A 24,437-nucleotide genomic window follows, 5' to 3' on the forward strand; every position below is an offset into this window, starting at 1 on the left:
GAAAACTCTTGAGTTCAGTTGTTGCTGCTGAGAGTGGCCCAATCACTTAATTACTTTTCACACACAGAGCCAGGTAGATTTTTCCCCCTTAGTAAATCAAAATCACCCATGTAACAATGGCATTTAATGTATACTTTGATTCTCTTTGATGTATCATTTGATTAATGATCTTAAACAAAAAAATTGTGAAAGAGAGAGAGAGAGAAACTCAGCTTTCTTTTACTCCATTTGACAAATTTAATAACACAAGTGTTTATCTTTGTCTCTGAGCTTAAATTTTACTCTTCGCATTAATAACATAGTGAAAACTGGATTTTCCCTCCCAATAAACATTGCCAGAATCTACCTCATTCTTTCCCCAGAAAACACAGAGGTATTAATGCACACATTTGTCTCCAGCTATATTTGATTATTGGAGCCCTCCTTATTCGGGTATTCATTAAAAAATAGTAATAATGTAACAATTTAAAAACCCTTCTGCTTAGGACCAAAGAGAGAAAGAGCACATTACACCCATTTTCCATGCCCTACATTGGCTCCTTGTATGTATCAGGACGAGCTTTAATGTTCTTTCATTCATTTATATAACCCTTCATGGTTGCCCTGCGATTGACTGGCAACCAGTTCAGGGTCTACTGCCCGAAGCCAGCTGGGATAGGCTCCAGCGCCACCCCCCTCGCGACCCTTGTGAGGACAAGCGGTTAAGAAAATGGATGGATGGGTGGAACCCTTCATGATCTTGGCCCCTCTTATCTGGCTGGTCTTGTTTTACCATATCCACCTTCACAAACCCTCAGGTGTTTCCGTATCCTTCTAGTAATAATACCCAGAGTGAGATGGAAGACCCATGGCAAGGTGTGGGGTGGATGGGAGGGATTTTACTGGACATCATGTGACATTTCTATAGCAGATTGTTTACAGAGATGCACTCACGGTTTTTAAGTTTGTTGTTGCACATGCAAAGACCGCTGTTTCAAGTAATCTTCCTCCTCAGGTTGAAGATGCAGGTCTGATCTGTCACCCACCCTGGAAACTGAAAGTCATCCAGTTATTTGAAACTCAGAGGGTCCGACATGGCATGATGGCTCTGGGGCCCAGTGGGGCAGGAAAGACCACTTGTATCCATACACTGATGAGGGCGATGACAGGTGGGACCATAACACTGTCAGATTTGCTTATACAGTTTAAAAGAAATGAAGAGCTGTTTTAAAAAAAACAAAAATATAACATGCTGTAAATCAAATTTGAAAAATCTGTGAGGGTAAACATTTACCCAGACCTGCAAATTTTACACATCTTGTTCCTGAAAAGATGTCTTCATGTTTATATGCAATACATGTCCTACTAGAGTGTGGTCAACCTCACAGAGAGATGCGCATGAACCCCAAAGCCATTACCGCACCTCAAATGTTTGGTCGACTTGATGTGGCTACAAATGACTGGACTGACGGCATCTTCTCAACACTCTGGAGGAAAACTCTTAAGGCAAAGAAAGGTCAGTTATTGTATACATTTATGCATGATAAAGCTCTTCTTCAAAATGGTTATCTCCTTAACAAACTGTTATTTGATATTATCTTTATATTATTAGCACAATTAACATTAGCATCCATTTTCTTTCGCTTATCTGGGTTCGGGTCGCGGGGGCAGCTGCTTTAGAAGGGAAGCCCAGACTTGCCTCTCCCCAGCCACTTCATGCAGCTCTTCCAGTGCAATCCCAAGGCATTCCCAGGCCAACCGGATTTCTCCAACGTGTCTTGGGGCATCCCCAGGGCCTCGTGCTAGTGGAACGTGCCCGGAAAACCTCACCAGGGAAGCGTCCAAAGAGTCAACCTAACCAGATGCCCGAGCCAACTCATCTGGCTCCACTCAATGCAGAGGCGTAGCAGCTCGACTCTGAGTTCCTCCCGGTTGGTGGAGCTTCTCACCCTATCTCGAAGGGAGAGCCCCAAACACCCTGTGGAGTGAACTAATTGTGGCTGCTTGTATCCTGGATCTTGTTCTTTCAGTCGTAAACCCACAACTTATGACCGGCAAATCTTCACTTTCCGGCTCAACTCCCACTTGACCGATACGGAGTCCGCATCACTGCAGACCTTGCACCGATCTGCTTGTCGATCTCCCGCTCCGTGCTTCCCTTGCTCGTGAACAAGACCACAAGATACTTGAACTCCTCCACTTGGGGCAGAATCTCATCCCTGACCTGGTGAGGGCACTCGACCCTTTTCCGACTGATTCTAACCCCAACCGTTTCACACTCGGCTTTGAACCGCTCCAATGAGAGTTGGAAATCAGAGCTCGATGAAGCCCGTTCCACACTATCACGCCCTTCCAGGTCTCATTTTCATTGCCCATGTGAGTATTAAAGTTCTCCAGCAAAAAAAATAAAAAAATGGAGTCAACTGCAGGAGTGGTCTCCAGCATCCTCTCCATGGACTACTAAAAGGGTGACAAAGTACAAAATGACCCCTTCAAAGTAATCCCCTTGTTGCCTAAAGCTTCTCTGCTACACTTTTGTGTACTTGGAAGGATTCTTGTGGGATTCTGCAGCCCAAATATCTTGAGGTTGCCCACTAAGTGTGGATCCCTTTGATGACCAGTTGAGTCTGGAAAAATCACACACACCCAGGTCCGGGTGAGTAGGGATATAGTTTCAACATCCAATGTTCTTCTCGCTTTTCGTTTTAAGTAGCCATGAGTTGCTCTGCCACCATTTTGGTCTCTTATCGCCCACTAATGAAGTCAATGCTGCAACTGTTGGTTAATCATCTGGCCCACATTGAAGTGAAAAAAAGTTCGTATCAAATCCCTTCTTTGTCTTTGACACCAGTTCTGAAACTTTTCTGACTTCATTCTATGTGAAGATAAGCAGCTCATGTTTGTTTTCAATGGAGTGCATAGACTCAGAACTGCATCTTCTCTGCTTAGTAGCATGAAGGAATTGAAGAAACATGAAAGGGAGTCCCTGGAGAGCTCAGAACTGATTCCTCATTGGGGTCCTTGCAGATGAAATGTCGTCTCTTTTTTTCTTGGGAATCTGTGTGAAAAGCAGTAATGTTCTATGCCACAGAAAAGTTTAATTGCCCAGGGACGTCCTTGCACTCGTAGCTCATCACGCTAGAGTTTGTTTTATCTTCCTATATTCCTTGGGAGTTCATTAAAGATGCTTACTGGTGTGAATTTACAGTATATGTGTTTGCTTTCATGCAAGCACTTTTTATGTGCTGCTTGCAGTTCACCTCACAAGAAGATGCGTGTGGGTCATTCGGGCATGTTATAAAAGCCGCTGCAGCTAGTGATTTTTTTATTGCAAACTTGTTTAAGGATTGTACTCCCTTTATTTCGATGCACTAAATGTGTCCGTCGCTGCTTATTCATTTTATTGTTATCTCAAGCTATCAAATTGAATTTTTCAAAAGTGAACATGATGCAAATTTTCAGGAGAACACATATGGATCGTCCTCGATGGACCGGTTGATGCCATCTGGATAGAGAACCTTAACTCAGTTTTGGATGACAACAGAACTCTTACTTTGGCAAACGGAGACCGTATACCCATGGCACCCAACTGTAAGGTGGTTTTTGAACCGCATAACATCGACAATGCCTCTCCGGCCACTGTATCGCGCAACGGCATGGTGTTCATGAGCTCCTCTGTGCTCAGCTGGAGCCCTATATTGGAGGTAAAGAAAAATGACCATTGTGTTGATGATGGTATGAAATGGAATGAAATTTAAATTCTTGATAACATTTACACATTGTCAGATCTCGCTTACCTTGCCGACTCTCCGTTCAATGGGTTAAAGCTCCCTTTTATCTCCACCCGCTGTAACACGGTCAAAGTTGAGGAGTTGAAGGGGAACTCTCCAAGCCGGCTGCGCGAAGGATTCGTTTAGGTTCTCACCGCGCCGGTTTTAGAGCGTCAGTCCGGTCTTACTTCAGATAAAACCCTTATTGAGTAATAGGGATGTAACCATATCTAAATGTCACAATACGATATTATCACGATATGAACCTCGCAATACGATAATTATCACGATAGTGTGGTGGTGTTGGCAATATAAAAAAAAAAAACTCATAATACTATATACTTTATATCAACCTCTGAGTTTTCGCTATATCCATGCCACTATGCTAGTATGGTCGCCGCCCTCCGCCATCTTGAATCTGTAAACAATGCACTCATGTTACTATTGGCTCAGCAGCATAAAGTATAATTGTCTATGTAGTTCATAATGCTGTGCTTGGCTGAAGCAGGTGAAAAGTAACATTTCTTGATGGAAATGTGGTGTTTTAAATATCATAGCATGACAATGGCAATATTGTGGCAATTTTATTATTTTTATTTATTTATATATAGTTATTGTTACATCCCCATTGAGTAACCAATTCGAAACAAGGATAAAATCTGAACACACTCTTCTTACAGCGGCTCCTTCTCTAAATGATCGGTTGCACTTGTTAAGACCTAAATAAGTTAGCTGGTTTTGTTAAAACCCCTCGGGCTCATTTCGTAATCTAAATTAAGATGAAGTAACTTTATAGGTTCAGGGAATATCAGTTACCGATTGTAAGATATAATAGTTTGTTCGCTAAAAGACCTAAGTAGTTGTTAGAAGTATGACTGAGATACATCTAAAAGTTAAAAAGGGGTAAAATGAGATGCTTCTTAAAGTTAAGAAGAAGTAAAGAACACTACAGAAACGGGATGCCTTGTTGCTTTTACTGCTTACTTAATTTGCATAAAACTAACATTCCTACTTGTGTCCAGGGGTGGTTGAAAAAACGCTGCCCCCAGGAGGTGGAGGTTCTGAGGGGGCTCTTCTCTTCCTCCTTCACCAAACTGTACCGCTTCTGTGTACAGTCACTTGAGTTCAAAATAGACCTGCTTGAGGCTTTTGTCATCATGCAGTGCATCAACATGCTGCAGGGACTCATACCAACGAAGGTGGGTTTGCTATTAGCAAGAGACAGGCTCTTATTATGCATGTATTCGTTTATACATAAAAAAAAAATAAAAAAAAGGAGTCATCTTTAAGTTGTTAATAATGCTACGGGGCTAATATGTTAGAAGTAAAGCCAGAAATAAAAAAAAAATAAAAAAAATTAAAAAAAGAGAGCAATGATGATGACATGTCAAATCGGTAAAATTACCGAATGAACAATACTGAGTTCTCCGGAAAAAAAATAAAATAAAACTGAAATCGCTTAGTCTGTATAAGCACGGTCTGTACTGTCTGCTACCTGAGCGGTCATTATAAGGGCTGCATGCAGTCTAAATTTGACCACCAAATTGACAGTCTAGGGTCGCCATGGCAATCAGAAATGCTATTCCCCTTATTATCAGCCAACGTACCATCGAGAAACATTTGCTATTTTAATATGCAACCAATGCACATTGTTGCTTTGATGATGGTAATTGCCCCCCCTGTTTTACTAATGATAAGTGTTACCTCACAGGAACAGTGTGCCGACTTATCTCGAGAGCACTTGGAGCGCCTGTATGCATTTGCCGTGATGTGGAGCGCAGGAGCCGTCCTTGAACTAGATAACCGGAAGAAAATGGAGATATGGCTACGAGGAAATGACAGCATTCATCTAAACTTGCCTGACATCCCTCCCGACAGCGAGGACACCATGTTCGACTACCATGTCACAACTGACGGTAGGCGTGAGCGTAGCAGAAGAAAGAGGCTGTCACTTGTGGTTGAGGAAAAAAAGTCCATCAATGCATTACCCATTAATAATTGCAAATATCTAAATAATGTAGGCTTTTATAAAATGCCTTATTTGCCTTATTACTGGTCATATGGTCCTAATTCATAAATGCACAACCACTACCCTCCCGTAGAATGTCTTATTTTTTGTTGTGTAGTTAAAATGACTCTTTGTTCCAGCAAAAATATACTCGAGTACTCGATAGAATTTTCTGTTGAGTATTCAAATACTAAAATACTTGATAGCTGCAGCCCTACAGCAACCATTCATACTGACATCATTCGCAACTTTCAACAATTTAGAGTATTCCAGACATGCGTGGGAGTACCTGGAGAAAACCCACATAATTATCAGTATCAGTGTGGGGCCATTGTGCTGTGTACCCTTAAAAATATACCCCCACCCTCCTCCCCACCCAACTGCCGTGTGGTAATGTAATGTATGTACATTCATTTTGTTTTAGGTCAGTGGGTCCACTGGCACACACGAGTGGAGGAATATGTGTATCCATCAGAAATAACCCCGGAATATAGCTCCATCTTGGTTCCCAATGTGGACAATGTTCGAACTGACTTCCTGATACAGACCATCGCCAAGCAGGGCAAGGTGATGTTCAAAAACCATAAATAATTCCATATTCTTTATGTCATTTTTGTTATTTCACTCAGAAGAACATTCGTGAGGTTCGATGTCTCTTATTGGTTGAAAAGGTCGGTTGCTGTTCTCTTTTACCCTTAAAGTTAGAGCAAGAGTTAGAGTGTGAACACTACGTTAACAAACAAACAAAAAACATGGACCACTTTTATTATTTGAATTTGAATCTACATTTTGGAAGGAACCATGACACTTTTGACCAACTCATCATGAAATTTGGACTCGTGTTTCAAATGGGCGTTAATACATCTGTGAAGGAGCATATTCAGTATACATCACTCTACACATCCCCATTAAGTGCCTTTTAATCCGACTCTACACCTATTTTTGAGCTTTGTTTCTTGCCTGTTCAATAGACCCATCTCATACACAGTTTCAATCGATAACATCACAGCATGACTCGTTGCTGGTACGCTTAAAATGCAAATTGAAAATAGCGCCGTCTTAAAAGCCCATTAAATTTGCCACAACATGCAATTCATTTCAAGTCCTCTTTGTGTGAGCATGCATGCATGAGTTTGGTCTCATTAATAATGCATGCACCTCATGTGTAGGACCACGATCTAACTGACAAGGTAAAATCTCGTGGTGGATAAAATGTACTAGTTACCTTTAGTTAATAACGAAATTCAAATATCGTAATATTAAAGTCATGTATTTAAAGCAATGTAACTTGTTTACTTTTAATTACTTTTGGATTTCTCTAATACAAAATGTGTTAATGAAGAAATAAATGAAATAACATTACAATGTATATATTTTGCTTTTATATTGGATTTTCTGAGCCCACATTGTACTTGAAAAATAATTGTTTTCCTATCCTAAATGTTTTATATTTGTTAAATTAAACTCCTTCAAACCCAATAATGTGTAAAAATGTTTTTTTTTCAATACTTTGTTGGTCACTCCCAAAAGCGTGTTTACATGTTTTTTTTTCATGTTTTTTTTTATTCAAGAGCATATAGAAAGCTTTGATGCAACTTCTGACATTAAGAGGTGGCTCAACGTAACTGCTGTTTTTAAAAAATATATATTTAAGTCCAGCAGGTGGCAGCAGAGTATAAGAGATCAGCCAGCTTTCTTTGTCATTGTTTTCGCCAGAATGGGAATATTGACAAAACTTAGCTATATTCTAATGCTAATTCTGATGCAGCCTCTGAACTGCAGAGAACGGGTGAAGCAATGGTAGTAATTACAAAAACGGCCAGCAGGTAGCAGCAGAGTATAAGAGCTCAACCAGGGCCATGTTGCAGCAAAGCTCATCTACCCACAATTTTAAACAGATTTGTGAATAATGATGAAACTTAGCTATATTCTAATGCTAATTGCTGAAAAACGGAAACAGATACAAATATACTTTTTTTTCCTGATGAAAGAAGAAATTCTAATCTTTCCATGTTTTTATAGTAATAAAACACAATATTCTGTGGGCCTTCAAAATCAGTCAAAATTCAGAAGCGGAGGGGATTGCTTCAGTGAAAATGGCTGGGAGTGAATGGGTTAAATGATCATCTTTGAACAACATGGTTTTTTTAAGCAAAAATAAAATGCAGAAGAGTTCAATGAAGGGATATAGTCTTATTACATTTTTGTATAATAATTTCTAAACAATATGCATACATTTTTTGGGCCACTAAGAACATTGTGAGTTGACAAATTTTAATTGTATATTTATTTAGCAATATAAAAAACATTGTCCTAATTATGTGCTGCTTTTAACAGTTAAATAGTAGAAAGACAAATGTCACAAAATCACTTTCAAGGTCATGGAAATTAATTGAGAAATGATGCATCTACCTTCATTTTTAAGTATCAATATTGGCGTTTACTTGGTATTGGATCGATACAAAAAATACTCAATATCACACACCATTAGGTACAATGAAACGCTTTATAAAACTCACAAAATTACTAACACTGCAACGTGTGTTTGTTTGTTTTTCAGGCTGTTTTACTGGTTGGAGAGCAAGGGACAGCCAAGACAGTCATGATTAAGGGCTACATGTCAAAGCTCCATCCTGAGACACACATGGGAAAGAGTCTAAATTTTTCCTCTGCCACCACACCACTCATATTCCAGGTGATGTACAGACATCCAGCTCCTTAGACTTGAATAATTTAGTCTTCTGCTGCATGTTGTGTGTCTTTAACTTCAACCTACCATGCACAATGCTTGAGGCTCCACATCTGTTATCCTTTAAAAAAAGAGAGCGCTAGATTTAAGATGATTTCATCTATTAGAGATGGGTATGCGAAGTAATATTGATTTGTGTGCCTGATGGACAGTGTGCAGGATGAAGGTGAGACCACAGTCTTGTCTCTGTCTCAGGCTTAGCAGTTTATTGATCAGGCTGTCATGATGGATTTGATCCCACAGCGGCTCTGTTTTGTTTCTTGTCGTCTTCTTCTTGGGAAATATGTCTCTAAATTGTGTCCTGTTCTTTCTTTTTAAGAGAACTGTTGAGAGTTATGTGGATAAGAGGATGGGGAGCACTTATGGACCCCCAGCCGGGAAAAAAATGTCAGTCTTCATCGATGATATCAACATGCCTGTCATCAATGAGTGGGGCGATCAGGTTTGGAATTAAAGTGACATTACCGTATTTTAAAAGAAAAAACACCACTATACATTTTTGTTTTGGACACAGGTTACAAATGAGATTGTCCGTCAACTAATGGACCAGAATGGGTTCTTCAATCTAGAAAAACCAGGAGAATTCACTGGCATTATTGACATCCAGTTCCTGGCCGCTATGATCCATCCAGGGGGGGGCCGTAATGACATCCCGCAGAGACTCAAAAGACAATTTTCCATCTTTAACTGTACACTGCCCTCCAATTCGTCAATTGACAAGATCTTTGGTAATCATAAAACCAGCCAAAGTAGAATCTCTATGCATTGAAACATTTAGTTATGCCACCATCAACTACGTGCAGGTGTGATTGGGGAAGGCTACTTCTGCGCACGCCGCAGTTTTGCTGATGATGTTCGAAGCACAGTACCCTTCCTGGTGTCCATGACTCGACATCTTTGGCAGCTGACTAAAGTTAAGATGCTTCCAACTCCTGCCAAGTTTCATTACGTCTTCAATCTTAGGGATCTCTCCAGGGTCTGGCAAGGCATGCTAAATACCACTGCAGAGGTGGTCAACTCTACCCAGGTGAGAGGACACGCATCAAAGCACAACTGAGCAATTTGACCTTTTGACTTTTCAGTAAGACAACTCTTAAACATAACTCCCTTTTGAAGTCTGGTGCCCAAATACTACAATTTTGCCGTTAGGGGGGGGGGCCAAAAATCGATTCTCATAAGAATCGCGATTCTCATTTAGTACGATTCAGAATAGATTTTAAATGTCCCAAAATCGATTTTATTTAAATTATTTGATACTGTCTTGTCTTTGTCTGTGTGTGCCTTTATTTGGAGCGCTGTTCATGTTGTACCCGGTTTGGCCACTGAGGGGGCAGTGTGGTTCCACGCGGTCTAATACACTGTTAAGTTGTAGCCACATTAGAGAGTAGAAGGAAGAAGTCACGATGAAGTTATTTCAATAAAAGTTAGGTTTTTTCAGCGTGGAACCGTTCTTTTGAGTGATAAAAGTGCCACCAGTAGCGCGCTAATTAGCATTAGCGAGTCAGACTGGAGTAGATCATTACAATTCCTTGCACATTTATAGATTGAAGCAAAAATCATTGTCAATCAAATAACTGTGAATAAAAAAATCGCCCTTAATCGAAAATCTATTCTGAATCGTATCGCAGACCCAAAAATCGGAATCGAATCATGAGACATTCAAAGATTGCCATAGGCGCCCAACTAACTTTGTTGATTGAACCTGCGTGTACACCACGTTTCTGGATTGGGAGCACATAATGCTAGCAGTGAGCTAAAATCCTTGGCTATGATTAGGAAATGAGATTTTACTGACGTACTTCAACAACAACTGTGTCAGATGAATGAATGGAATGACACATTGCTTGCATTATTATCATTGTGGTATTAAATATTATATTCATATTCCATCCCATTTGAGCAGCACTCACATATTGTAACAAAAAACGGGTTCTCTCCCACCACTCGTGTCGGCTCTGCCTCCCATTTGTCACGCAAAACGTTAGTAAAATTCAACACATGCTAATTGGTCCCATAAAAACTGACATATGCTTCATCTGCACGTCAGCCTCACAGTCTGCTTGTCTATGTTCAATTAAGTAGCAACTTTAATTTCTTGTTGACAGCCTGAGGCTTTATTTCCTTTTCCAGGTGCTGTTGTCGTTGTGGAAACATGAATGCAAACGAGTGATAGCTGACAGATTTATCATGCCTGAAGAAGTGGAGTGGTTTGAACAGGCTTTGGCAAAACTGGTAGGGGACACCCTTGGCGATAAAGACAAGAACTTTGTGGACCTCGGCGTGGACAGCTACTTTGTTGACTTTCTACGAGATACACCTGAAGCAACAGGTAGAATAACATCACATTACAGCTACACTATTTGAACTTCTAGAAGGCCATGGTCCTAATATGAAACATTTTCATCATAGGAGAGGAGGCCGAAGATTCTGATATGGATTTACCCAAAGTGTATGAGGCCATTGAGGCGTTTGAGAGCTTAAAGGGGAGACTGAACATGTTCCTGGGTCTTTACAATGAGAGTGTCAGGGGTACTGGCATGGACATGGTCTTCTTTCAGGATGCAATGATACATTTGGTCAAGGTAATGTAAGCCTCATGCTTAACTATACATTTATCGCAATTTTTTTTGTCTTTTTTTGTTGTCTTTTTAATTAATCATGTTTTGTGTGTGTTTGTATTTGTGTAAGGTCTCAAGGATAATCCGGACTCCTGGAGGTAATGCCTTGTTGGTTGGTGTTGGAGGTTCAGGAAAACAGAGCTTGACGAGACTGGCCTCATTCATCGCCGGGTACAAGATTTTCCAGATCACTCTTACACGGTAGGCTACTATTATTTTGCTATGCATTAAATGTACTGTACTTACAAAAGCGTCGTTCGGTAACTCTTGCTAGGGAAAAGCACAATTCTGTATAACAGAATAAAAGCCTTAATGCTAAAATAAGAGTGCCTAGACAAACTAGACTAAACAAGACTGACTAATAGGATAGCAACTGACAACATTATCATCACGGAAATAATAATAATAATAAACAATAATACTTCACATAGCAACCGTATAGCAACTACAAAATGAAAAAAAAATGACTGGACAAAAGAAGACTAATATTTCACATAGCAACTGTATAGCAACTACAAAATTAAAAAAAGACTAGACAAAATAAGACTAATACTTCTCATAGCAACTGTATAGTAACTACAAAGTAAAAAAAAACAGACAAAATAAGACTTAATACCTTACATAGCAACTGTATAACAACTAAAAAATACAAATGACTAGACAACATATAACTAATACCTCACATAGCAACTGCATCATCGTCACCATCATCATCATAAGGAACAACATAATACAAGAACATAACAATTCAATGACTCCATGATCCAACCCAAAACACAGTCATAAGAGGAGGTATGCGTTTAGAATAATGGGATTTTTCAAAACGAGAAAAGACTGAGCCACTTTTTGCCAGCACAAAGAGCCCATACTGTGAACCCCCATTTTATCATTGACTCCTCGCATTCACACCTACGGACACTTACAAAGCAAATTAGAGTAGTTCAACTCTCCGAAATGTGCAGTGACTTCTTTTTGTTTTGTGCGACAAAGCAATTTAAGTTGCATCATTCCAGAGCTGCTATGCAAGATTGGATTCAAATGCAGTCCTTCAAATTTAGAAGGAATTGAATGGAACTGCTTGAAAGTCTTCTTAACCTTGTTCTTGCGTTCTCTGTGAAAAAATTCCATTGTCACCTGTGAGCCTTTTTCATTTCATTGGGGTTTAGGTAAACATTTCATTTTCAACTGTCTTTTATCTCTGCTTTCTTCCTCTTGCCTCATTGTTCCTGCCTATTTTTTGCCTGAATATCTTTCTAACCCTGGTCTATGTGCATTTGTCACCGTTGGATTTCCTTTCTAGTTCCCCTTGCAGAGTGATGTTTGGCTGCTTAGTACTAATGAGTGATTCTTGTGTTCCTTCTTCGGCCCGTGTGGGGCAAGCCAGAAAGTCAATAACTTGTCTCCAAATCTTATTGTCTACTCTGCTTTCTCATCATTCCTGTCAGTCTCTCTCTTTTTCGCTGTCTGTGTCTTTGCAAAAACTTTTGTTCTCGTTATGCTTTGTATGCTTGCTTGTTTTGATGGTCTCTCGCCACCTCCCTCTCTCAGTTGATGTTTCAGCTCTGTCTCTGTAATTTGTCGGAATTCACACACAAACAAGTTGCACAAGCAGAAAATGAAACAGCCCCACATACTGCACATGGAAATGAAAATTTTATATTTCCAACACACTGAATATCTCTTGAAGACATTTAACATGAACAAACAAAACAAAGAACTAAGTAATGGCACCTTGTGTTTGTATCTGCACAGACACTTATTAATGTATATAACAGAATTTGAGGCAATCTTGACACTGTTAGAAAACGATCCTTAAGTTTTCCGCGTGTTCGGAATGTTGATTTTCTGAATACAGACTTGAGATCGGTGAACAGGTCCTTCGAAGGATTTATTTTACAGAAATTTCTGGACACAGACAAGTTACAGACAAGAGAGAAGTTCCCCTTGCCAGTGTGTCGATCCCTCCCAATTGTAGTCGTCTTATACTTTCAGCATAGCGGTTCCCCCAAACCCCTCCCCTCTTTCTCAGCCAAGACAGACAGCACTCAATACACATTGACAGATGGCCGATTGATGTGGAAATATAATATACATACCATAATATAAATATTAAATATAAACCAATGATGCAGAAATGAAAGTATGTTCATTTATATGCAATCAATATTTAATGAGCACTTGTTTTGCATGAATTGCTTCAGCAGTACAGAACGTTGTGGCATAAACATGATCAGCCTGTGACACGACTGAGGTGTTAGAAGCCCTGCTTACTTTGATAGATAACACAATTTTGGTCGTTTTTTGCAGTAGGGTCATCAAATAAGCATCTCCCTAATGCTTGCCAGCAGAAGGCAAGCATTACGTACTCTAACCTTTACTGGTTGACAGCTGCTTTGACTTTGGACTTCAGAAAACAGTCTGTCCTTGATTCACAAATGGAAAGCTAATTTTATTGTTACACTGTATGCTAATGGGACCATTGAGCAACACAGTACACTTATTGTATTTATCATTATTTATTTAAATTTTATAGTTGTTTTGTCCTTAGCAAAAGTAAGACACTTCTAAAGTTGTCTACGGTTCATGAGCGGCTCAATACCAGGAATACACCACTTCACCAAATTCCTTCAGATTATGTTTATCACAGTGCGGCTTTTGATACAGCCACTTCTGCCTCAGTCCATTCTTCACAAAGGTCCCCCAAATTGTAAACATTAACTTGCTTGGATACAGAACATTGAGAACAGCCTCTTCCTTAAGCAAGAATATTTTGCGGGTTTCAACTCTTGCGGAAGGTGACAATGATGATCATTTGAAGAACAATCAAGTCGCCATGATTGTGGAGACATGTCAGCTTCATTTCATTTAAAGGCTCAGGGAACTTTTTAAAGTGTTAAAGTAAATAGGTGTTTTTAATTAGGTGCTCTCAACTAATTAGGTAGATGTTTCTTAAACTATGTTGTTGGAGTTACTAAACAACACCAGTGTTTTATGCGCTTTCACCGAACCCTTCTTCATTGAAAAGTAATTGTTATTATATATATTTTTTCAAATTGAGGATGTGGGTATAGGGTTTACCGGTGAACAAAATGAACAGGCAAAGTAGTCTTTTCATCGAATCTCTTCACTTTGAATTCACTTTTGAATTGTGTTCTTCCATTTCCATGCATTTTAAAGGAAGTGCTCCTTTAGTTTTGCTAGATAGCTAGTTGTGCTGGAATAGAATTACTCAACTTGGCATTGAAAATCATGCAGTTAGGACACTGACATCCATCACTCCAAAACCGCAGTAAAAAAAATAAAAAATGGAACCCAGGGGCAGCATATACAATGAATACAGCAGAGGCCCCGGAATTAAACCCTGTGGAACACCATACATTCCGTTATTCATGTGAATTCATATTGCGCATATTCTTTCGACCACTTTCTTTCTTTGCTTGACATAATATGAAGGGATTAAAATAAAAAAGACGTAACATCACGACAGTCAGAAGTTGACTACTGAGCGCACCAAATTCCCTGCAGCACAGATAGGCCAATATAGCGTGATCACCTGCAGCCAATGATGGCCAAGTATCATCGCGAATCATTTGAGTCGGTGTGTGTGTGTCCTCCGCTGAACCCCTGAGACTGACTCACTGAACTACCGGGGTTTCGAACCACTGTTTTGAATGTAGTTTTTAAACTCTCTGTTTTGAGATTTCTTTGAAATCTAAAGTGCGTTGCAAATAAATTCTTATTAATATCGTGAGGTGGTTAACTTGCGACAATTCTTTTCCAGTTCCTACAACACCACCAACTTGATGGATGACCTGAAAGGTTTGTACAAGACAGCAGGTTTGCTCGGAAAAGGCCTCACCTTCCTCTTCACTGATAACGAAATCAAAGAAGAGTCCTTCCTTGAGTACATGAACAACGTTTTGTCATCTGGAGAGGTGAGGAGCACGCGCTTCAAAAACGTAGACATATGAATGGAACTTGTGATGACTCTTTCATTCAAATCATATCTAGGAAGCACAATGACACAACAATCTCTTTATTCTTCACAATTAAAATATTGAAGTGTGTATTGAGTGTTTTGGGCAAGGTTCCCCTGAACATGTTAGTATTAAATTGTGCAGCTCGAACGTACAATCATCTTTTACATTTAGCACAATTTTGAGAAAGGACCAAAGATCTGCAATAAGGATGTCAGTTGAAAGTGCCCAAATGCATGTTTTCCCCCTTCAGTAGTAAACGCAGCAGGTAGCTTCAAGGTCAAGTGCCTATGTTAACACATTTGTCTGATTCAGTGCCCGGCACTACTCTCTGTAATGCGTACAATCCTTTTCATGGGGTTAAAAGCAAAAAGAGCATTTCTAGAGTACTCCTCTGCTCTCCTCTGTGTTATCGTTATTGGTTTGTTCTTTCATCCATCGCTCACATATGTTTGTCTTCCTCCAAACGTCTATGATTCCCTACCTCTCTGTTATGGGTAATTTACCTTCCATTTACCTCTCATCATCTGGTTCTCCTTTCTCTTTGTTCTTTCACAAATTTTCTTTCATTACCCATCTTACTTTTGCTTCCTTGTCCATTTCCACCAACAAGTTCAACATTCTCTTCTTTCTTCTTTTCTCACATCTTTAGTTCCCTGTTGGTGCTTGAGTTATAATGGTGTTTATCCCAAAAATGTGAAATGTCTCTCTGTCTCTGTCTCTGTCTCTGTCTCTGTCTCTGTCTCTGTCTCTGTCTCTGTCTCTGTCTCTGTCTCTGTCTCTGTCTCTGTCTCTGTCTCTGTCTCTGTGTCTCTCTCTCCCTCTCCCCCCCTATCCCCCACCCCTCTCTGAAAGCCATTCAAGTATTACAGAATACCCATAATAAAATTTAATTATTCCCCAAGTTCAAACTATAACAAAATTATTTGATTATATGGTTCATAGGAGATAATAATGGAATTAATTATGGGTACTCACCAGTTGTCAAATTTTGCAAAGTATTCCAACACCATGCAGCTTATCCCTCATAAAGCGATAAGATGAGGCAAGTTCTACCTTATTTCTTAAAGCCACGTTGAATTGGATTATTATGCTCTGTAGTAACATACACGGCAATCATGGCGTATCACATTTACCGACGCATTTCATTGTGAATCTTCAAGGTTATGCACTGGAAGAAGCAAACCATTAATTAGCACAAATAATAGGAAAGTCAGACTGCATTTTGCCAAAATGCTCAAATTCAACCATCAAAAATCCAGGGAGAATGTGTTGTGGTCTGATGAGACAAACATTAACTTTGATTTAAGGCTACGTTTTGACCAAGATCTTCTCATCTGTCAAACCATAAATGATTATCTGTGAAACACTGTGTAGGTAATGTCGGCGCTTGGGCTTCTTCTCGGGTACACTTATAATATAGCAGCAGCAAAATTAACTCCAAAGTCTACAGAACTGGCAGATTGGTCTGCCAATTTAACGAAAGCTTGCAACCAAGCTGACAGAAGAGGCAGCAAGATACAGACACAAAACACACAGCTGAAACCACAAAGGAGTTCATCAGTGGAAAGAAGTGAAAGATCTGTCTTTTTTCCCAATACTTTTGCTCAAACTATAAATGTGTTGTTGTTTTGCAAATATGTTATGTTCCAGATCCAGAACCCAAAGTTTTCAGTCTACAGCCAAAAAAAAGTTCATAGATTAGTCCAATCATCATTTTTTTCATAACCCTCTTTGTGTCTGCTTCTTTCTCTACTCCTTGCTTACCTAACGGAGAGGGCGGAATTGAGATGGGAATCAGGGGGCACTGTATGTGTGTTTGCAGTGTTTTTTTTTTTTAATGGTGGCATGATAGAGATAGAGAGAATTTGATGGGGTATGTGTGAGAAAGGTGACTGAGATGGTGATGAGAAGCAAAAGGGAGGAGAGCAATTTTACTGAATGTAGGCTTGTTGTCATTGTTGGCTAGCAGATGGTATGCCGGGAGATGGTCTCACACACACACACAAACACAAACACAGACTGTCTCATTAGTGAGCATGTACCAGAGTGAAAAGGTGCAAAAAGCAAGGGCATCACCCCGGTAGTTAACTATGGACAAAGCCGACCTATTAGGAGGCAGCAGGTACTGTGTTTGAATCAAAGAATCACTGTTCAGGGATTTGCATTCAAAACAATTTTTTTAGATTTCACTTTTTAACACTGGTCATTTTTAACATGTTTTACTAGGATTTTAGGGTAGCAAAAGCAAGAGCTGCATTTTAATCTTAATCTTGCATGTAGTTTATAAAGCACACATTTTTGCACAATAAAGGATACGTATGACAAAATCAGTGGTGTGATTTTGTGCATTTCTGTCCTCAGGTGTCGAACCTGTTTGCTCGGGACGAAATAGACGAGATCCTCAGTGACCTCGTCCCGATCATGAAGCGAGAGTTTCCGAAACGGCCGCCCACCAACGAAAACTTGTATGACTACTTCATGTCACGAGTTCGACACAACCTTCACGTTGTCCTGTGCTTTTCACCCGTTGGGGAAAAGTTCCGCAACAGGGCTCTAAAATTCCCGGCACTGATATCTGGTTGTACAATGGACTGGTTCAGACGATGGCCGAAAGATGCGCTTGTTGCAGGTGCATGTGAATACTTGTGTACTTCCTAGCTAATGTTTTTTTAATTAGTTCAAAATAATGCTCTTTTTCTTTAGCTTTAACCCACAAATTGTGTAATAATAGTCACTTGGCCCTTTTGTTGGTTTGCTGTTGCTCAGGCGTTTAAATATTTCCATTAAGACTGAATGCATGCTAAAAAAATCTGTATGATTTATTTCAATGCACTTTCTGTAATTCTCGCTTTCTGTATTTTGTGTTTTTTCAGTTTCAGAGCACTTTGTGTCAGCGTTTGATATTGACTGCTCACCTCAAGTCAAGAGTGAGGTTGTCCAATGCATGGGCTCTTTCCAGGATGGAGTGGCTGAGAAGTGTGTGGATTACTTCCAGAGGTACAGTATTTTAAAGCCTCTGTGGATGTTAACAATAATAAAACACAACATCATATTAACACATTCAAACCCAACAACGTGTAAATAAGTTTTTGAATAATTTGTCCTTCACGCCCCAAAACGTACTTATACATTTTTTTGTGTGTGTTTTAATGCAAGAGCATACAGAAGGCTTTGATGCAGCTTCTGACATGAAGAAGTGGCTTAAAGCAATGGTCGTTATTACATAAAACTGCCAGCAGGTGGCAGAAGACTATAAGAGATCAGCCAGGGCCATGTTGTAACAAGCTCTTTTTGCCAGTGTTTTCAACAGGAATGTGAATAAAGATTAAACTTTGCTATATTCTAATGCTAATTGCTGCAAAACGGAAACAAATACAATTATAATTTTTTTCCTGATGAAAGAAGAGACTCTAATCTTTCTTTTTGTAGTAGTTTTTTTGTGTTTTTGTTTTTTAGCAACAGAACATAATATTCTGTGGGACTTGCAAAATCAGTCAAAATCCAGTAAAACAGCCGGGAGCGAAGAGGGATGCGTCAGTAAAAATAGCTGGGAATGAATCAGTTAAGCAGATGAAGGATGCTGTGGTTTACATGTTATGGACACCAAAATATAAGGAAATATATGAACAAAATGTAGTGAGTTGAACATCAAGTGATGTACAGTTTTTTTAGTTTTTTTTTATTTATTGCAGATATCGACGCTCCACCCATGTCACACCCAAGTCCTACCTGTCCTTCATTCAGGGCTACAAGAACATCTATGAGGAAAAGAGATCTGAAGTTAAGACACTGGCTAACAGGTACACCAACAACACAATCAAATACGGTTAATATTGAAATTGCTTTAAAGGTGCGTTGTTAAAGCTTTTTCTACATCATGCATGCTTCACCAATGCCCATTGCACCTATCAGCTTTATATTCCCTTTACAGTAGTGTGCAGACCCTGCACACTCCACAGCTTCTTTGGGGAGGGGAGGGGCGGAGTTTTTCTGACCTCATTTGAGGTAATGTCTTTTGTCAACTATGGCTGTCGCTCGTGCACGTACTCGCACGCGCACCATGAACGACCCTGACGCAGATGCTGCAGTTAAGCTTTAGGCCAGAGGTGGCAGTCGCGAGTAAAAAAGTGACAAACTGCACAAAGATCCTTTAAGATAAATATCTGAAGTATGAGGTAGCCAAAAAGGTTGTGATTATTGATTAGACAATATTGACTTTCTGATGCCAGCAAAATGATTGATATTGTCCTAGTAGCCTATTCAGCCAATCATGTGTCTGGTCTTCATGTATTTTTTGGTATACAACATGCTCTAAGACTGTGAAAATAAAGTCTGTATGGTTCGTGTTACGTTGTTTGACAATACTTCAATTTAGGATGAACACAGGCCTCCAGAAGCTAAAGGAAGCTTCAGAGTCAGTTGCAGCACTCAGCAAAGAACTGGAGGCAAAAGAGAAAGAGCTACAGGTGGCCAATGAAAAGGCTGATATGGTAAGTTTTAGAAACTGTTTGTGAGTTTGCGTAGTCACCCTTTTCCTTCCCTGATGACTAATTTCACATAAATGGATGTGTTTTTACTATGGCGTGTTCATTTTACACGAATCGTTTCATCAGTGTGAGAGAGTTTGTCACTTTCATTTCATTGAGTTCATACGCTTTTTTGCACAATATAACACTTGTCTCCCAAAGGTGCTGAAAGAGGTGACAGTCAAAGCCCAGGCAGCTGAGCGAGTAAAAGTTGAGGTTCAGAAAGTCAAGGACAAAGCAGAGGCCATTTTAGACCTGATCTCATCTGACAAGGCCATTGCTGAGAAGAAACTTAAAGCTGCTAAGCCTGCGTTGGAGGAAGCTGAGGCAGCGCTGCAGGTACGGTTTTGGACAAACAGAATATCCTCTCCCACTAAAATGTACCTTTAGGATAAAGGTCTAAAAAGTCAGTAAACTGCCTGTGTGAGATGTTTTATCGAACTCCCATCATAATACTTCCTATTCTTGCTGTGTCAGGTAAATGCAGTCAGACTAATCCTAAATGCTTGGCTATGCCTTAAACGACAGTTTAAAAAGGATCTTTGGGATAGAGTGCCATTTCGTGGCAGTGCAGGTTTTGCCTCCATTCCTGCTACCCTGGAGGGTTTTTGTGTGACAGCGGGTGCGTCTATAGTTAGTGCGGTGCATTTGGCTGAGAAGCTGTATAGTAATTAAAGCATGGCTCCTGGGTGGATGGTTGCATGCAAATCAGCAATGTCAGGTCCCTGATTATTTTTTTTTTATCTTGCTGCGGTGGATGGGAAACGACATCCTAATAGGACAGTGTGCGCCATTCTTTTCAAGTTTTGAAGATGAAAAATTGACTCGTGATTTGCCGTATTTGGCAAGGCTACAGCTGTTCTGCACCTGAGATAAGGCCAAATGTGACTTGTTATCTAACAGCAAAATACAGACACAATGGAAAGGAACTTCGTTTTCTTCTGGCAGTCTAAAGTGCGTAGTGCGTAAACACAGCAGCATAATGTCATCAGTCACTCAGTCTCATTCATTTATTGGATGAAATATTTCATTTCAATCACCCAGCGTTATAAAACGTGTCTAACTGCTACGTCAATATGCTTTCAGCTTGAAATAAATAAATAAATAAATAATTATGATGTTTTGTATTGTTTGGTAAGCTATGATTTGGAATGTACAAAACTTTTTTAAATTACCAGATACATGAAAAAAAAAATGTTTTAAGTATTGCTACTATTTTGAATATTATCGGTATCGGAACTGTCCAGCTGGCAGGAAAGATATTCAATTCTCTATAACACTCGTCATATGCATAAATGTGTTATTTATTAATTTGATATATGTTTTATTCACTGCATATGTCAGAAGTGCTCTATAAAGTCAAACATATTAACAGTTTGGAATTGTAAGAGAATTTTTAATGTACACTAGGGGCAAGGCAGCTTTATTTAGTGCATTTCAGTGCACTTCACATTAACAAAAGTACCACATTTAAAAACAAAAGAGTTAAAGACATTTAAAAACAAAAGAGTTAAAGACATTTAAAAACAAAGTAAAGAAATAAAAAGCATAGTTTTTAAGATGAATTTAAAAGCATTTACGCTTGGGGTTGACTTCACTTCTAATGAAGTATGGAAAAATAAAAAATAAACATGCTATTGGATAATTTGATATAATTTTGCATGTAAAATGAATAATAGCTTGCATAGGCATATTCAAATGTGTTTTTATCGTATGAAACTCTCAGGTGTCAATCAGAAATACTGTACATAACAGACGTCCCACTTAAGCATGGATATTTCCACATAATTCTGAGTTTGATCTATCTTTAGTATGATTAGTATGATAAACAAAAGCATATTTCACGAATAATGCTTAGTTAGCTATAAAACACCCATAATAGGAATAAATATGATTTTATGCATCATTTGGATAGGCTCACTTTTGTTTGATGTTTTGCACTGGAGATGATTACGATAAAACCTCAAACTGTGCAGTGAGCAGAAATCCGAAAAAAAAAGAAAGGCAGACAAGATGAGAAGGAAGGGTCTCGAAAGGTCGCTCTCAGTGGGTTGCTTTGATTTTTAGCTCCTTCTGTCTCGGTCTCTTAAAATAATTCTATGTCTCTCTTCATAGTTGTTGTCTTTACTTACATGCTGTGTATTGCCCTTTTTAGTCTTCTCTCTTTAGTGCTTATGCATTCTCGACTCTTAACACTGAAATGTAAAAAATGTGTGGGAATTTTACTCAAGAGAAAAAGGACATGGGAAGCAAATCTAACCTTGGCTCATTTGTTTGTCTGTCTGTAATTCGCCCCAAACAATTATTCATACACAGATAGCTTCCTCAATTTGTAGAATATGTATTCACTGTTCTGAGCTTCCTTTGGTTTGGGGAAGTCATTTTCTATTCCAGCTTGTTGTGCTCTAGTGTACACAGTCTCACGAGGACACAGTTTGGGATGGAGTAACAAGGAATATTTGGGATTAACATGAATGAATATTGGATATGGAAATGTATTGTAGAATTGACATCAATGAAATGGAATGTGCAAATCAAAAAAATTGATTTTTAAAAAATTATTATAACGTTCCAAAGAAAGCTCCCCTCATAAACTGTACTTTGATATTAGCCCAGACGAGTTAATATCTAGTTTTGATGCAACTCTTCTTTCAACTCAGACAATCAAGCCATCTGACATTGCCACCGTCCGCACGCTTGGGCGTCCCCCACACCTCATCATGAGGATTATGGACTGCGTGCTGCTGCTCTTCCAAAGGCGCGTTAACCCTGTAAAGCTCGACCCGGAGAAGAACTGCAACACTCCATCGTGGCAGGAGTCTCTCAAACTCATAACGGCTGGAAATTTTCTGGGCAGCCTACAGGTAACCGTTGCAAATATAGGCAGCCAAGTGAGTTCCTGGTAGCAGCAAGCAAGTTTGCTGAAAGGGATACTTGACTCCGAGCCATTCTCAGCAATAAGAAGATGATATTTTGTCTATAATTAATGTGATAACTTCATTCTTTTTCATGAACAATTAATCCCTTTAACTCATTCACTGCTATTGACGGCTGTAAACGTCAAAAATTCAAAAAAAAAAAATTCCACTTGTTAACAAGAGTATGAAAACCTAGAATTTTTTTTATTGTACATTGAGAACAGATATAAATGTTGTGATTAATGATGACTTAACTAGTGAAGTCATGCGATTAATTACGATAAAGATTTTAATCGCCTGAAGCCCCAAGTTTTTAATGATATTTTCTTTTTTTTAATTCATTCACTGCCATTGACGGCTATAAACGTCAAAAATTAATTTGATCTATTTCTATTTGTTTAACATTTTTTTCCACTTTTGTTAACAAGAGTATGAACACCTAGAATTTGTTATTGTACATTTAGAACAGATATAAAATTTGTGATTAATCGTGAGTTAACTGGTGAAGTCATGCGATTAATTACGATTAAAAGTTTTAATCGCCTGACACCCCGAATTTGTAATAATCTTCTTTTTTTTTTATTCATTGCCATTGACGGCTATAAACGTCAACAATTCATTTGAACTATTTCTATTAGTTTAACTTTTTTTTTTCCACTTTTGTTAACAAGAATATAAAACCCCCCCAAAAAAATCCATTGTACATTTAGGACAGATATAAAATTTGTGATTAATCGTGAGTTAACTAGTGAAGTCATGCAATTAATTACAATTTTAAAAAAATGATTGCCTGTCAGCCCTAATTTTTAATATATATATTTTTTTAACGAATTTATGGCAGTGAATGAGTTAAAAACCAATCGTTCCACTTGCTGTCGACTGAAAATGACATCACCTGTGCTGAGGAAATAGATAACAACCAATCACGGCTCAGTTTGCTGACCAAACCCAGAAAACAGGTGATTGGTTGTTACCTATTTCCTCAGCACAGGTGATGTCATCTTCAGTCGACAGCAAGTGGAAAATGTGTTTTTAAAGGTATTAATTGTACATGAAAAATAATGAAGTTATCAAATTAATTCTGGACAAAATATTAACTTTTTACTGCTGAAAATGGCTCAATGAGTCAAGTATGCCTCAGAAGGTCACAAGCCTCAGGAAGATGGATTTACAACATAACATAATAATATTTTTGTGAATGCATGTCCTTTACAGGGTTTCAGTGTGTGTTCTCAAGAATCTTGTAGGATTTTATACCAAGTTGCCAAGTGCTGCCACAATACTGTCAACAAAACATGAATAGAGTGGAACCCAATCGGCTCTTGGACTGTTTGATTTTGCTTTTGTTCAAATTTCAAAACATTTGTATTCAATTGTTCAATTGACATTGTGTACCACTTATGCTGAGTGAACTAAAGACGTTTACAATACACTACAACTATTCACACTCATATTCACTCCAACGGGCAATTTAGATTCTCTAGATCAGAGTTGCCCAAGCCCGGTCCTCCAGAGCTGCTATCCAGCCTGTTTTCCATGTTTCTCTTCACCAACACACCTGGTTTCGGATCAGGATCGTTATCAGGCTTCTGCCAAGCTTGCTGATGAGCTGATCATTGGATTCAGATGCGTTGGAGGAGGGAGACATGGAAAACAGGCTGGATAGGCGCTTTCGAGGACCGGACTTGGGCACCTCTGCTCGAGATTAGAGTACTTTGGAACATTTTAACTTGAATGGGATGGTCTTAATTCTTTGCATCTAAATAGCTGATATGTCTGACAGCAATCTATTTTGATTGTAACCCAAAGATCGGCAATTTTCAGCAATAGAAAACAAAATGAGGATCATTTGATACACAGGTTTGCTCTGTGTCCTCATTCTGTTTCCT

General features: G+C 39.0%; 1 protein-coding gene across 1 annotated transcript in view; it reads left to right on the forward strand.

Moving 5' to 3' along the window:
* The window catches only part of dnah5 (dynein, axonemal, heavy chain 5), a 93,553-nt gene that overhangs the window by 38,725 nt on the left and 30,391 nt on the right, over positions 1-24,437 (forward strand). The window contains exons 47-66 of the mRNA XM_086079430.1: positions 995-1,148; positions 1,349-1,495; positions 3,442-3,683; positions 4,772-4,948; positions 5,461-5,665; positions 6,182-6,324; positions 8,318-8,452; positions 8,826-8,948; positions 9,021-9,234; positions 9,310-9,533; positions 10,637-10,835; positions 10,916-11,088; positions 11,195-11,325; positions 14,906-15,059; positions 17,466-17,733; positions 17,978-18,101; positions 18,797-18,904; positions 19,480-19,594; positions 19,793-19,969; positions 22,291-22,494. Coding sequence (XP_085935556.1) covers positions 995-1,148; positions 1,349-1,495; positions 3,442-3,683; positions 4,772-4,948; positions 5,461-5,665; positions 6,182-6,324; positions 8,318-8,452; positions 8,826-8,948; positions 9,021-9,234; positions 9,310-9,533; positions 10,637-10,835; positions 10,916-11,088; positions 11,195-11,325; positions 14,906-15,059; positions 17,466-17,733; positions 17,978-18,101; positions 18,797-18,904; positions 19,480-19,594; positions 19,793-19,969; positions 22,291-22,494 — 3,417 coding nt within the window. The remainder of the gene's footprint in view (positions 1-994; positions 1,149-1,348; positions 1,496-3,441; positions 3,684-4,771; positions 4,949-5,460; positions 5,666-6,181; positions 6,325-8,317; positions 8,453-8,825; positions 8,949-9,020; positions 9,235-9,309; positions 9,534-10,636; positions 10,836-10,915; positions 11,089-11,194; positions 11,326-14,905; positions 15,060-17,465; positions 17,734-17,977; positions 18,102-18,796; positions 18,905-19,479; positions 19,595-19,792; positions 19,970-22,290; positions 22,495-24,437) is intronic.

The sequence above is a fragment of the Leptonotus elevatus genome, chromosome 6 (assembly GCF_054856555.1).
Source record: "Leptonotus elevatus isolate MCC_2025b chromosome 6, RoL_Lele_1.0, whole genome shotgun sequence".
Classification (NCBI taxonomy): domain Eukaryota; kingdom Metazoa; phylum Chordata; class Actinopteri; order Syngnathiformes; family Syngnathidae; genus Leptonotus; species Leptonotus elevatus.